At 40.5% G+C, this 15,487-nt stretch overlaps 1 protein-coding gene across 1 annotated transcript; it reads right to left on the reverse strand.

Moving 5' to 3' along the window:
* Positions 1–13,417: 13,417 nt before the first annotated feature.
* LOC145439996 (uncharacterized) lies at positions 13,418–13,894 on the reverse strand. Its single transcript, XM_080317660.1, has one exon. The coding sequence runs from the start codon at positions 13,892–13,894 to the stop codon at positions 13,418–13,420; it is 477 nt and encodes a 158-aa protein (XP_080173786.1).
* Positions 13,895–15,487: the final 1,593 nt, after the last annotated feature.

Below are 15,487 nucleotides of genomic sequence, written 5' to 3' on the forward strand. Positions count from 1 at the left end.
GTGATGGTGTCGCTAACTCCATAAGAATCTCATGTCATCATTGAGTTGATAACTTATACTGCAATGAATGTAGTCTTAAAAGAAATATACCCATTACTATAAATAACCGGTGCTCCGTGTATATTGTATGCACGCGCATACGCCGCATCATACTCCCATACGCTGGTGAGTACAGGGGTGGACAATCACGACTCGACCGAATGTACGTGTCCGAATCCATCACCTTGAAATCGTGCGAACATAGATCATGACCATACTGCGACCACGATGCAGTCCTCCTGAAAACAGTAATACAAGAACGCGAAATCGGAGAAAAGATTTAGAAGAACAACACCATGATATATCAAGAAGACCGCTTCCAAAATGAACTGGCATCAAGATGGGAGAAATGGCAAACCTTACACCCTATTTTATGTCGAACGAAAGTAGAGTGGTGGCTAGCGATAAAAGACAAAATCAAAACAATTGCGATAAAACAAGCAAATCGATTGAGAAAAGAGAAAGGCATAAAGCTCGAGACCGAGCTGGAGAATCTGAATAAAATAAGAAAGGAGATTGACGAAGGGAAACCCCTTCTGGATGAATACCGTCGTGCAAAAAAGAAAATTTGGAATCTGGAAGCTGAAAGCCTTCAAAAGCTTCAACTCCAAGCCAAAATTGAAAGCGAACACTACCTTGACAAAATACCGTCACTACTATTTGAGAAAATAAGGGAAAGAAGAGAGCCCGCATACATAAACGAGCTTGCGGACACATACGGCAAGAAGACGACCGATCATGCCAAGAAACGAGTGATGGCAGCCAAGTTCTACCGAGATCTGTTCAAAAACAGACCGATCGATAAGAAATGCTCCGAGGACTTTCTCGCCCTCGTCAATACAACTCTATCCGACGAACAGGTCCGTGAACTAGACACTGAAATTACCTTAGCGGAGGCCCAAATGGCGGTTTTCAGTCAACATAAGTGCCGTACGCCCGGACCAGACGGGCTTAATGCTGAATTTTCCCAATGGAATTGGGACACAATCAAATATGATTTGGTAGAAATTTTCAACGAACTGAATGGGGGAAATGAGATCAATCAGAAAATCCTTGAAGGCGTTGTAAAAGTAATCCATAAAACGGGAGACAAATCCAATCTCAAAAATAATCGGCCAATCACGTTGCTGAACGTGGATTATAAGATCCTAAGTAAGATAATAACTCTTCGAATCCAGAAATTTCTTCCAAACATTTCTCATGAACATCAATACGTCAATCGGCCCAACAAAATAGAGGATTTGAACCTGCTACTCAGAGAGATTTCCGAAAGCATGAAAGAACGCAAGAAAGGGACAATTGTATCTGTTGACTTCAAGAAAGCCTACGATTCAATTTCGCACGAATTCATGCTGAGTGTTTAAAGAAAATAGGTTTTGGAACCAAAGCCCTAACGTACAGTGGAAATGTGTACAAAAATAGCACAGCACGAATATCCATCAATGGTCGAATCGGCGACATGATCGAAATAGGAAGAGGAATAACACAAGGTGATCCTATTTCAATGATATTATTTACCCTGGCCACGGAACCTCTTCACCAGGTACTGAATAAGAAAACCGCTGGATATAAATTGTCAGGTATGAGGAAGGAAATCCTAACACCAGCCTACGCCGATGACACCACCTTGACGACTTCGCACAGAGCAGACGCTGAATACTGCATCGGAATAATCAGGAAATTCACGCGAGCAAGCAACCTGGAGATGAACTAGGAAAAAACGAAAGGGATACAATTTAAACCAGATAACAGCACACCAGGGTCTAACTTAAGGTGGGTTGACAACATAAAAATAATGGGGATTTCGATAACCAAAGGCAAAAACATAAAACAATGGATCTACGATGATGCCGCTGAAATATGCCGAAAAACCAAAGACCTGAAGATGAGGATCGACGAAAAGGTAATTGTGTTTCGAACAAAAATACTCCCTAAATTTGTCTACCTAGGTACTATTGAACCGATGCCACGCGAGATAAAAAGCAAACTCAAAAAACTAATCATGAAGACGCTTTTCGACAACTACGCCAGAGTAGAATATGAAACGATCGTCAAGGACAAGATCGCAGGCGGACTTGACCTCTTAGACATCCCAACTAAGCTCGACCTCCAGTTCATAAAACCGGCGATCAAATTCTTGAAAAAATCAGAGCGCGACAACAACGACTGGACAAGAAGGGTCGACCAAGAAATTGCAATAACCTTTTCAAAGTTCTTGAATTACAGATTGAACAACGCGAGACCGCACGCCTTTGAGCCGCTGCAACATTGGAAATCGATGCTGCAAGTCATAGAAAACTACCCAATAACGAAAGAAGAGATACAAAAAGAAAGTATAAGAGCAACTTAAATTGCTCGAAGAAGAAGCCAAGATCCAGCACCCGTTTGGGTTAATTGGAAGAATGTAAACAGCAACACGCTAAGACCCGCAGAACGAAACTTCAATTTCGAAGTTGGGCACAACACCCTGTACACAAAAGACAGGATGTACGAAAGACTTGGTACGCACAGCTCGGTGTGTGAATTCTGCAATACGGGTATCGAAAACATCAGACACCTTTTTGTCAGATGCCAAGTCACCAAAGCAATTATATCCCGACTACTACAAGCATGGGATAAAGCGGCAAATGAATCTGCATCGCAGCCTTCAGAAAAGATAATCTTAGGGCTGAATCTCCCTGACAGCCCCAAAGAAGATGCACTGCTTCAAATAGTTAGAATCTTCAAGCAAGCGGTATGGAGAATGCGAAATAGACGCGTGTACGAGGGAGTCCAGCCGAGTGTCCTCTGGCTGGAAAAGTCCATCAGCCTACGAATACAGAACAAAATCAATCAACAGAGAGATATACTCGGGCCGATCACAACAGAAACACTGGCGCAAATAAAACGAGATTTTCGAGAACGAACCTAACTACGACTACACTACGATGACAAGTCGACGACAGCAGCAATAACATCGTACAAAAAATTTTACGCATTTATTCTGATCTATTTTAGTTTTGAACCGCAATTTTCTTGAAATTTTTAATAAACGAAAGATGCCTCTTACTTAAGTTTTCCGTGGAGAGGAGCGCTCAATGAGTCTTTAAAATTTTTCTCGCCCAGGTACGCCTGGGCTCCTCATTTCATCCGATTCGGTTGTGCTCATGTCAGAAGCAATCGTACAGGACCGGTACTCGCCCGGTATGGTGGGCTCTGACACCATCGCAAATGTTTGCGCCCGAATCCTGAAGTGCCACAAATACTAAATCGGGTAGTGCTGGACCAATATCGCGTTTGACTGTTTCTGCGAAATTAGTGATGGTGCGAACATGAAGTTCGCGTTTGGTGTGGGAACCTCAGAAATTTAGAGGTTCGCGTTCGCAAACGAACCTTGCTAGGTTCTACCTGCACATTGAATCTTTCCATCTATTTCAATTCCTCAGATAATTTCAAAATCTTTGGTTGGAATTGTTTCCATTTCAACTTCAGATCATTCTGTATGGCGATTGCCTCAAGGGATTAAATTCAGCACTAAATTAAAATGCACAGTTATACCCTCCTGCAAATGTAGTGTTTAAAATTAGTATTGCGACGTCAAATGTACATGTTCACGTTCACAGGGAACATTTTATAAGGGTTCGTGTTCACACGAACCAGAAGCTTTCAGAGGTTCGCACCATACCTAATAGTGAGTCAGTACACTCCGGTGGCTCAACAAATCAATTGGCAATTCAACGAAATTGATGAAGAGAATGCATCGTTGTCGAAGGTAAAATGTTGTGATTGTGCAATGTGCATGAATACATGCAAGTATGTGAGGACTTCAATATCCTCCGGATTGAGGCAAAACGCGTCTTACAATACCACTCCATTCGAAACGGACGATTCAAATAGCGTGAATTAGAAACAATCAATCCGTATTGATGTTAACGTGAACAATCGGCTTCAGGAAGATAGGTTATAGCCTACTATCTAGCAATCCGCGAGCTGACGAAATCAAGTGTGACTACTCACTATGCAGATTTGATATATTTAAACGTCACATTGGCAATCCCACTATCATTGCGTTATATAACGCGAAATAATAACTTCATATTGTCTCTCAAGTATATTGCATACTTACATAGTGATATCCAGAGGTGGTCACTGGTCAAAGTAGTCATCGTGCCTATAGAAGTAGAAGTATTGTAGGCCTAGTTGTGCCTGAAAACTCTAAAGCTAAACTGTCAAGTAGAACTCGAAATAAGTCATAACTAGGACGATATTTTTTACCTAAAAAGAGAAAGATTTTAACCTAAAAAATCAACATTTTGACTTTTTTTGACCTTAAAAATCTTAATTTTGACCAAATTTGACCCAACGTATGCAAATTAGGTGTTTTCCCGCATAATGTTAGAATTGTACTACTTATCTTAATTTTTGGTTGGAACTGTCGGTCCTTACGAAGTGGTTTGGCCTGCAAAAAATACATTTTTGCCTCAAAAACTGACAAATTTTGACATGAAAAAAACTTTATTTTAACGAAATCAGGCCGTATGAAAAATTCCAGTAGTTACATTACGCACTATGGTAGAAATAATTGAAAATTTTTGTAGTACAACGAAAGATACTTTCCGACATTCTCGGGTAGAAATTTTCTGTGCTTAGTGAGTAGTTTACCAAGGATGGAGAAAGAACGTTCAACAGCAGCAGTTGTTGGCTGACAACACTGAAGTTGTGCGTACACTGCTGGTGACAAATCAGTTGCTCCATTTTGGCAATGGTGTACATTACAATTTTTCATCAAGCGCTTCTTGATATAAGATCCATGCAACGCCCACGCAGTCTTGCTTCAGTTGGAATATTGCGGTATGTTGAGCGCAGTGGCGGCTCGTCCTATAGGGCAACTGGGGCATTGCCCCACCTAAAATTCTGTTCAATAACAATTCTTTACCATTTATAGACGCACAGCAATCTATATATACCGAAATCACAGCGAAAATCGTATTCTTCTTGTCCTTTCGCTTGTAAATGCTCATATTTAGCGAAGTCTCTGCGAAAATCGAATTCTCTTCTGTGTTTTCGCTTTGCGAATGCCTAGCCGGGGCATGCCCCGGCAGCGCTCATAACAAGCTTTCACTGTCTATTCTCTCAAAGCCACGCACAATAAAGAAACGGTGATTTACTCTCTCCTATTCATAAAATTACCGAGCAAGTGGGGCACAATAGGTCTGTGCCCCTAAGGTGTGATGTAACAATCGTATCCATATCTGAACTCGGTTACCGTTATTTGCGTTTAGTCGACCTTTGCTTGTATAGGTCGATTTTGATGGTGTTTCACACCATAAAAACTCTTGAGACTTGGTATGTCATGTCGTGATGGTGGTATTTAACACTGCCCCAAGTTTCAGGGTTTCTACTTAAAGTTTAGGGTAGTAATTCCGTTTCCGAAGTTGAGTGTGTGCTGATCCGTCAGATTTTACGCAAAGCCGGTATTGGTCCCTATTGATTTTAACGATGCTCCTTACCTAGATCCGTCATAAGCTTTTGCACGGTATATTTTAGTATCGAACGCTGTGCCAAGTCTCAAGGTTGACACTCAATGATAACGGCAGTAATTTCGTTATCAAGGCCGAGTATGGTAGAGATGAGCTCTGATCTGACACTTTGGCTTACAACGTATCTGTGGTAACGTCAACTGTGTTCCATCTGAGATAGGTGATGAGATGATGATATCATTCTCAGTTTGCATTCAAATATTTACTTATATATTATATTCTTCAATGTCAATTTCACCGTGAAATTTTGGCCTTCAAGCCATTTGCTTACAACCCCCTGTCAAGCGCGATAGCTATTTCGTTTTCGATGGCGGCTAACAGCTGATCACTTGATCAGCCTATTCCTAAGTAAATTTTGCGCAAAATTCGGTGTTGGTCTGTTCGCAATAATTTTGACAGTGTACCATACCGAAAAGGGCCATGAGGCTACTTCTCGATGATTTCATGTAACAGTGTACTAAGTCTACGGCTTTCATCCACGTATTTATTCGGTAATATATTTTCCAAAGGCGATTTCGCAGCAGACCTATAGACAGTAATAAAGCCGTATGTGTCGTGTTACAGTCTCCAGTTTCAAGGCCAAAATCTCCTATGCTGTACCGAGACCGAATTTCCGAGGCTGCTACTCTTAGTTCTTCAGAATGATGTTTTGGATTCAATATGACAGATCCAATCTATGAGATAACAATTGCGTATATGTCCGAACTCGTTGACCTTTCCAATTAGGCTTACGCAATCCCTCGAGTTATAGTCATTTCCATTTCTGCAGATAATTAGTCAGGTATAGTGCGAACATGAACCGTGTTGAATCTTTGTTCCGTACGCCGTTTACGCAGTTACCACACTTCAAGTCACAGCTCACCGGCAGACCTCTCGTGGCACATACGTTAAAATCACTGTTGTCGGGAAATTCATGTTACCGTACCATCATTAAGTTACTTGTTTACGTTGGAAAACGCCATTGTGACGTCATCTTGATAAAAAGTCGCTTGCAGCCCTTGCCCCAGCACCCGATATTGTCACGAGCCGCCACTGGTTGAGCGTAACACCATGTCAACCTATTTGTTTCATTTGAATGTTTAAGATTCACAATGAGCGGAAAATGGGCCGTCTACAACGGTAGGCCTATAAAGTCGGCTACAAGATGTAAAATGTCAAATGATCAGTTCACCGATAGTGCAAAATCCACGATACAAACAAAATGCAGCTTGCAAAAATCTTTTTAAACAATTTTGACATTTTTGACCTAACGCTACAATTTTGACCTAATTTTGACTTTTTGTTACATGTCAAAAAAAAATCCCACTTGATGAAGTAGTACAAGTAGGCAACATCTTCGAGAGGTACTTCGAAAAGTAGAAGTACTCCTTTACTAATCACCTCTGGTATATCCTTCTGCAAATATCGTGTTTGAAATTAGAATTGTGACGTCAGAATTTCGTTCTCACGTTGGCGTTCACAGCGAGCCTTTTGTAGAGGTTCGTGTTTACACGAACCAGAACCCTTCTGGGGTTCGTACCATCCCTAGTAAACAGTACGTACACTTGTGCTGACCCCAATAATGACTTGCATGAAAATCCGAGAGAATATCCGTACTCGCGAGTATTTTGCCTGGTAAAACCCGGTCTCACTCTTGTCAAAACGAGAGAATTTCGCAAGTTTGATGGTTTGCACATATGGGTCGCGACTAGGGGTGGGCACAATGATTCGAGTACTCGAATCTGAATCGAGTATTAATTTTATTGATTCGAGTCGAGTAGTAAAATACGATTTTTTCGAGTACTGAAATGATACACTCTTCGCCCCTGAAAGTTAATTTATCAACGAGAATTATAGTTTCGATACTAATTTTCACTGTTGCAGCCTTGAAACCTTGATTGGTCGTATCGTAGCATTCGAAACATATAGTGCAAAGCTACGAACGTTACCGGAAATAGCACATTTCCGAAGTCATGATCATCCCACAACATTGCCACCAAGTGCAATGAAATCAGTATGGTCGAAAAAATACCAAATTATCTTTAGTGTGATAGATAACAGGCATTATATTCTTTGTGGCCGCATAAAAGGTACATAGTTGAACTTTGACATATTACATTCTTCTATGACGTCATAATGAGTGATACTCGATCACTCGACTCGAGGCAAATTACGTGATTCAGAATCGAATCACTCAGGTACTCGATTTTGCCCAGCCCTAGTCGCGACTACGAGTCCGACCGAAGTCGACTCCCGATTTCCTACCTAAGTGTTGGAGGTTTATATAGGCTGTTCCTTGCCACGTGTTCCACGTAATAAAAAGCCTGGAACTAAATTGGACCGTGTTACAAGCCGGTAGTTCAGGAATCAGGAAAAAGACGTCGGCCTGGAGTAAATGACAGTTGTAGTCGAGTCACCATGAGTAGGGAATACCCAATATAAAAAGTAAGATCTTGGTAGCTTTCACACTCTATTTAATGTTCACTTGCGAATGAATATAACTTTATTAGTTACACGAGCTTTCGGAGCGCCGCTCCTTCATCAGGTGTCAAAGCGAAAGTAACGCAAAAAGAGCAACGCAAAATTATTTCCAATTTGAACATATGCATATTATGACATCATAGGGAATGAGAAATTCTAGATTCCAAAGTCGCGTACTTTAGACGTCATAGACACTAATATCAAGTTGAAATTTGAAATGCAAATAGTGAGTTGTGTGCCTAAAATCGGGTTGGATAAGGTGTTTATAGGATAATTTGAAAAGAACAAAAGGTGTCAAGTCAAGCATTCATGGTGTAGTAAGACATACATCCTCCATCTATATTCAGCCCTTGTCGGAAAGTATCAAATTTGTCGATATATTTCTGTTCGGTAGCCTTGCGGAGAGTAGAGTCTTCCATGTCCCGACCAATACATTGATAGTCATGTCGCTCTCCGAGTGTCCCGCGGAAGAAAAATGATCACCGACAGGCTTCGATTTGTTACCTTTCGAGATATCATTTCGGTGACCATTTACTCTCTTGTGGAGAGGTCGACTGGTCTCTCCAACGTACCATGCATTCGTACATCCTTTTCGATAGCGAATCAAATATACGACATTACTTGATCTACAAGTAAAATGGCCTTTGGTGTTGTGCCGGGCGGGTCCTCTTGTAATCACGGTGCTGTAATTGAGAATAGCACACGTCTTGCATGATAGCTGTCCGCAATTTTTCACGCCATTTTCTCGTCTTGACTGAGGTAGCCTACTATTCAGACATGGGGTGATTACTTCATGAATGTAATCGATTGCGATTACGATTACTTATGAATGACGCGATTACGATTACGATTACGATTACAGCATAATAAAGAAGTAGTCGATTACAATTACGATTACTTTGGAAAAGTAATCACGATTACTCACGATTACATTTATTTTGCATCTTAAGAGTTATATTAGAAGACAATATATGGATTGCACTGAAAAGGCTTAATGTGATAACAAACTCCTTTTAAAAAAGATGCGTCATTTTCTTGTTACGTCACAATGTACCAAATACCCATTTTTCTGGAGGACGATTTATCGCACCCATGACTGCCGCACCCCAAATTTCCCAATAGAGTGCCGAGCGATCTCGAAGGGTACTCAAAAGTATTTAGTAAACCAACATAAATTATAGAGTATTTTGGAGAGATTTAATTACCTTGAAATTTCCCTCTAGATAAGCTTGATTTTGAAATGCATACATTTCCCCCTCAACAAAAAAAAGCATACGTATAACTAGTAGGGTTGCATTTAAAACAAATGGTTGTTTGAAACATTTTGTTTAAAACATGTTTTAAACAATGTTCTGAACAAACGCTTTAAAAAAATGTTTTTTTCTTAAGTGGTAAAATTATGCCATACTTCAGTAAATGCTTCCCAAAAAAACATATTGTATGGCCGTACGGACAATTACTACCCGATTTAGCCGACGTACAACGATATGGGATGGTTGAAACCCCTCAAAATAGTCGGTTCTTTCAACAGTTATAGTACAGATATTTCGTCAAAGGAGCTATATTTACCCAATATTTTCAATCGTCAATGTCAATCCACATTCGTGACGTCATGGCTTGAAAAAAAAAACACATTAAAATACATGTTTTAAACAAGGGCCTTGTTTTAAACATGTTTGCATTGATTTTTGTTTTAAATGCAACCCTAATTTATAGTGATAGGCATTTAGGTTCCAGTCAATACCGTGCCACGACACACCAAAAGACATATGTAGTTTTGACCAACACGCGACTTCACGAAATGTGCACTTAACAAAGACCTTGGCTGAAACTTAGGGTATGTGTCCATTGTCAATAGCCGCGCTGGGTGGGCGTGACTAATAGTCCGGTCCTTTCAATCTGAGCCCACAATTCAAATGCCACCCGGGCACCCACATAGCATTAAAGACATGGCAATTTGTGTGTTCTTTTAGTCTACTACGTTTGCGATACAACAATATCTTTCGATTATATAACAGACCTGAGGTCATGAATTAACAACATACACTAAAGCAATTATAACAAGATACCAGACGTTATAATTCTGAATTACGTGCTCCCAGCTCCACAGGTAAAGCTGACCATTGGGGGCAGAGAGAGGATTAAAAATTAATAATAATATATTGCAATTACCAATGTTATTGACGAAATTCCGTCTTCAACTTGAAAAGACCAACGTTTGGAATGGGGGACGAATTGATGTTTTGGTCGTGATTCTAGCTATAACCCACGCTAACATGATATATAAACCCTGGCTATGACGGCAGATCCCAATGTTGAGAAAAGAATTGTGAAATAACGATTGGCGTCCGTTTCAAGTAGAGTCATATGAGAATAAGATGAAAAGAACATAAAATTCTGCCTTCAACTTACTACAGATAATGTACTGCAAGCTGCCGTTACGAGAAACGGCAAAAACGGCTCGGGTATGATAGCCTATATATCAGCAGCTGTTTATTTTGAATGCTTCGTTGTGGAAATCGAAATGTTTGGTTTGACGAGTACGAAATTTCAAATCTTTTTCCGGTGTACGTACCAACATACTACATCAGGGGCGGGCAACTTCTCCAAGTCGGCGGGCCGGATATAGGAAAATTAAGTACTTGGCGGGCCGGATTGCTGAATCGATACATTATTCGCCCATTTATCCACGTATACAAGGAAGAAATCGTATTTAATGAATGTATTTTAACGACAGCAATGCAACTTCAAAGCCATTTCTCGCCAATAAGGACGAAGACAATGTGGATTTGAGAACAGCACTCTCATACAGCAGAGGTGGCCAATCTTTTTGCCAGTCACGGCCGCATTCCAGGAAATAGTCGTAATGAACTAGCAGGACGCCAAATACTCATGTTAAAGTGTCTATGTCCATTTCCGGCGAACTCCGTACTAATCTATTAAATAATGTATATAGGCTGTTCATAGTCGCGCAAAGCGCGAAAATTTTTTCAGATTCAATAATGAATTTCGTCATGAAAACTAGTAGTTCTACATATTATTTCTCATCCCATGTGATCAGATTCACCGGTAGAGTTGGTGGAGTGTCGGTCAGGGCAGGCCAATTATTATTAGTCACTTTGTTGCATGCTGTTCTTTGCATGTCTTGACCTCCAATCAGGATTGTCGGTATAGTGAGGAGAACACGATTCCGAGTTGGCATTTCTATATGTGTCGCATCTGTTCGCAACTGTAGGCTACTGTGGGGCTCTGATTGCAAAGTGCGCAACTATATTAAAATCGAAAAATAAAGTTGGATTGAATCGCGCGCTGCGCGAAGAAACTTTCAAGAATACTTAAAATCTTTCAAGAAATCGGGAGTCAATTCGTAAATTCAAATTCCACGTCGACGGCCGCCAACACCTACTAATTGAATTACATGTCCACGGCCGCACAAATTTGCTTCTACGGCCGCAGGTTGGCCACCCCTGTCATACAGGTACCACCCCTGTCATACAGGTACCACCATGTCTGCTTCTCTCTGATCAATCAACACACGGTGCAATCCTTCATCAAGATTTCAAGGCGTTTAATAAGCCCGGTACCCCAAATTTACCAAGATATCAATGCATTAGGATTAAGTAGGTAACGAGATAGCGTGGTGTTAAACTGTGCGGCCTGTCTATCTCGATATTGAATTCATGCGGGCCGCGGCCTCGAAATTTGAAATTGGCCCGCGACCCGTTTTCAGTTGGCGACACCTGGCATAATCGGTGTCTTACAAAAGCCTAGAAGTGTGGGACGTGCTACAAGTCAACGGTTACGGAATCAAAAATAAGAAATATCGGCCTGGTGTAAATGACCATTGTCGTCGACAAACACCATTATTACCACAAATGACATTAGGGTTCAGTACATCGTAAATGCCGATAATGCAAGTCTTCTCGCTTCGACGAACTTACGCGTAAGCTCCACCCTCGCTCGCTGTGCATACATGTGTATAAAAACATACAATCACTAAAATGCATGTGAGCAACTAGTGGGGAATCTCGGAAGACTGGGGCCGGCGGGCCACATTATCATGTAAGACGAAAAACTGTCCGCGGGCCGGACAAAATCCCTTCACGGGCCGTATGTTGCCCACCCCTGTACTACATAATACATAGGCCTACTGCTCGTCAAGCAGCAGCGGTCAAACTGCGTTTAACCATAAGCATAACCAAACATCAATACACAAGTTGCTATTTTAAACTAGGCAGAGTGGTGATTAATTATCCTGCTGCGAGGTACTGGCGTGTGGAACGTGTTGATAACCTGATATACAGCACGGCGGATGCTCTTACAATCACAGTACAGTAATGTACGTACATCGAATATCTATTTACTGTGGATACTTCTTACGCAATTACTAGCAAAGCTAATAGGCTACTTCTGACGTAATAATGAGCAATGGCATTTGAAAATAAGACGTTTGTGCTATCACCAACCTGGCATAATATCTCTTCCTAGTTCACGAATGTTAGGTTTATGTCATAGTCCTTGTACAAATAAAAAGTAATCGTTCTTTCACAAAGAAATCGATTAGATATGGGAAGTAGTCGATTACGATTACGATTACTTCGGGATTTTTTCGAATGTAATCGATTGCGATTACGATTACTTGAAAATGCTGTAATCGTCGTAATCGATTACGATTACTAATCACGATTACCCCATGTCTGCTACTATTTACCAAAATTTTATGCAAGTTGCGTGGTTGCCGGATGGCTAAAATAGGTCTTCTCGGGAATACTTCATTGCATTTCGGATCGTTGATTAGTATTCGCTGATGTTTTCGTAAAATCTTACGGATCTTTTCTGCTCCCGAGAAATAAGTAGTGACCAGTGATCTTGTGTTTCCTCATTGTGATTTCGATTGCAATCAAGGAGCTTTTCTCGCGGTACATTGATGGCCCTCTTTATTAGATCCATTATTAGCTGTTGATCGTAGCCAGATTCGATTAGTTCGTGTTTCAAAACTTCCAAATGTTCATTTTTGTCCTCTTTCTTCGAGCAAATTTTATGAATTCGAAGGGCTTTGCTCTATAGACTATTCCTTTTTTACAGTGTATTGGATGGAAACTGTGGTAGTTTAAAATCTTACCAGAGACCGTTGGTTTACGGTAGAGTGACGTTAAAATGCGCCCTACTTCGATGTTGACAAGCGTGTCGAGGAATGAAACTGCAGTCATCGAGTTCTTCATGGTCAGGCGAATGTTAGGGTGAAATTCGTTTATTGAATCATGAAACTTTTTCAGTGACTGTTCTCCATGGGTCCATATCATAAAAATGTCGTCGATGTATCTCGTATAAAATATTGGCCGCAATGTTTGTGTCGCCATAAAATCCTCCTCAAAATGATACATGAAAAGATTAGCGTATTACGGAGCAAATTTCGTGCCCATTACCGTTCCTTGAAGTTGTAGAAAGATCTCTTCGTTGAATTCGAACGTGTTGTGAGTCAACGTGAAGCCGATAAGTTCCATGATGCTTTTCTTTAAAGGGTGTCCAATTTCTGCAAGAGATCTCTCTACAGCCTTCATGCCATCCTTATGAGGAATACTTGTATACAGGGATGATACGTCCATGGTGACTAATATCGTTCCTGATACTAAGTGATTGACATTCATGAGTTTGTTCAAAAAGTCCTTGGTGTCACGACAAAAACTTGGTGTGCTTTTCACCAATGGTTTAAGGTATTTTTCCACGTATCCGGAAATGTCTTCCGTTAGAGTTTTGTTGCATGGCACGATGGGGCGTCCAGGAATATTCTCTTTGTGCAATTTCGGCAGAAGATAGAAGCGGCCAAGAGATGGATCAGACGGGATATTGATCTTTGATTTCTCGTCTTCTTCCATATCCAAAGATTTTATAATTTTCTTTAATCGCTTTGTGTGTTCTTTCGTTGGGACACAATTTAATTTCTGATACGACATGGAGGGCTGAACATAGATAGAGGATGTATGTCTCACTACACCATGAATGTTTGACTTAACGCCTTTTGTTCTTTTCAAATTAGCCTATAAACAGCTTATCCAATCCGAATTTAGGCACACAACTCACTATTTGCATTTCAAATCTAAACTTGATGTCTATGTCTATGTCTATGACGTCCTAAAGTACGCGACTTTGGAATCTAGAATTTCTCATTCCCTATGATGTCATAATTAGGGCTGGGCAAAATCGAGTACCTGAGTGATTCGATTCTGAATCACGTAATATGCTTCGAGTCGAGTCGAGTAATCGAGTTATCACTCATTATGACGTCATAACAGAATATAATAAGTCAAAGTTCAAATATGTACCGTTTATGCCACCACAAAGAATATAATGCCAGTTATCCATATCATGAAACATACTTTGGTATTTTTCGACCATACCGACTTCATTCCACTTTGTGACAATGTTGTGGGATGATCATGACTTCGGAAATGTGCTACGTCCAGTAACCTTCGCAGCTTTGTACCATATGTTTCGTATGCTACGATATCGCCATCAAGGTTCTGTGGCTTCAACAGTGAAAATTAGTGTGCAAACTATAATTCTCGTTGATTAATTAAGTTTCAGTGGCGAGAAGCGTATAATTTCAATACTCGAAAAAATCATCTTTTACTACTCGACTCGAATCATCGGAATTAATACTCGATTCAGATTCGAGTACTCGAATCATTTTGCCCAGCCCTAGTCATAATATGAATATGTTCAAATTGAAAATATTTTTGCGTTGCTCTTTTTGCGAATTTGGAATCTAGAATTTCTCATTCCCTATGATGTCATAATATGCATATGTTCAAATTGAAAATATATTTGCGTTGCTCTTTTTGCGTTACTTTCGCTTTGACACCTGATGAAGGAGCGGCGCTCCGAAAGCTCGTGTAACTAATATAGTTATATTCATTCGCAAGTGGACGTTAAATAGAGTGTGAAAGCTACCAAGATCTTTCGTTTATATATATCGGCTGCTAGCGGCGCAACAAAGTATTCAATATAAAAACAACAGCAACAAAGGCCCTTGGTTTACATGCCAAGCCAGCTAATGGATGATCTCGTGTGACTTTTTCTTCCTTGTTTTCCAAAGTTATAGCTAGAGTTCACACAACGGTTAGGTCATATTTATCTACAGCCTTGCTTATATTGTAATCACCAGTGGGCGCTATATGTTCGCGTTGCCTCGTAGTGCTTCAACGGGGCAAATATCACGTTCGTGATGGGTTGGTATACTTCCCGATGTAAGTGTTCGATCTTGATATTTAGGCTCCCTTCCTTGTCAAGACACGTTACTTTCTATATTGATCAGTTCTTCATTATCAGAGGTGGTCAGTAACGAAGTACTTCTGCTTTTTCGAAGTACTCAAGTAGTTTTCCTCTACTTCTGGTACTTACTCAAGTAGATATAATCTTCGCTACTTCTACTTCTACTTCGTAATATTTTGTGATCTACTTACTTACTT

The sequence above is a fragment of the Botryllus schlosseri genome, chromosome 5, assembly GCF_051294905.1.
Source record: "Botryllus schlosseri isolate E-star chromosome 5, Bs_hap1, whole genome shotgun sequence".
Taxonomy (NCBI): Eukaryota; Metazoa; Chordata; class Ascidiacea; order Stolidobranchia; family Styelidae; genus Botryllus; species Botryllus schlosseri.